The 585-nt window shown below is 72.3% G+C and overlaps 1 protein-coding gene across 1 annotated transcript in view; it reads left to right on the top strand.

The window, feature by feature from the left end:
• Nucleotides 1-243: 243 nt before the first annotated feature.
• Zfpm1 (zinc finger protein, FOG family member 1) overlaps nt 244-585 on the top strand; it is a 60,932-nt gene continuing 60,590 nt past the window's right edge. The window contains exon 1 of the mRNA XM_029567128.1: nt 244-345. Within this exon, the coding sequence (XP_029422988.1) occupies nt 267-345 (79 nt within the window). The 5' untranslated portion in view covers nt 244-266. The remainder of the gene's footprint in view (nt 346-585) is intronic.

Raw genomic sequence — 585 nt, 5'->3', positions numbered from 1 at the left:
AAGGCCTGGGGGCGGGGCCAGAGAGAAGGACGAGCAGGGAAAGGGGCCACGGAGAAGGACGAGCCTAGGGGCGGGGCCAGGGAGAAGGAAGGGCCTGGGGGCGGGGCCACGGAGAAGGAATGGCCTGGGGGCGGGGCCACGGAGAAGGAAGGGCCTGGAGACGGGACCAATGAGGAGGGTGGGCGGGGCCAACGAGCCAGGAAGACGCAAGGGGCGGTGCCACCACGGGGAAGCAAGGACCGGCAGAGGTGGGACCAGAGGGAAGGATGAGCCCGGGGCGGGCCAGCGCGAAAAGAATAAACGGGAGGCGGGGCCAGAGCGCAGAAGGACGGACTGAGGGCCGGGGTAAGGGGAAAAGGACGGACCGGGGGCGGAGCCAGGAGGGAAGATGTGTTGAGGGGTGGGACCAGGCCGGGGAACGTCGGTCGGGCAGAGGACCTGGGCCAGTGCGGAGGACGAGCCGGGGGCGGGGCCAGAACCGGGAAGGAGCGGCCAGGCCCAGGACGGGCCAGCAGGAAGGACGGGGCGGGGCCGAACGGCCGGGGAGGGAGGTCTGGGGCGGGGCGAGTGGCCGGGGACGCGCAG

This window comes from Nannospalax galili, unplaced genomic scaffold (assembly GCF_000622305.1).
Source record: "Nannospalax galili isolate Female #2095 unplaced genomic scaffold, S.galili_v1.0 scaffold459, whole genome shotgun sequence".
Classification (NCBI taxonomy): Eukaryota; Metazoa; Chordata; class Mammalia; order Rodentia; family Spalacidae; genus Nannospalax; species Nannospalax galili.
Note: the sequence above shows the minus strand (reverse complement) of the source record. Positions and strands in the feature narration are given on the sequence as shown.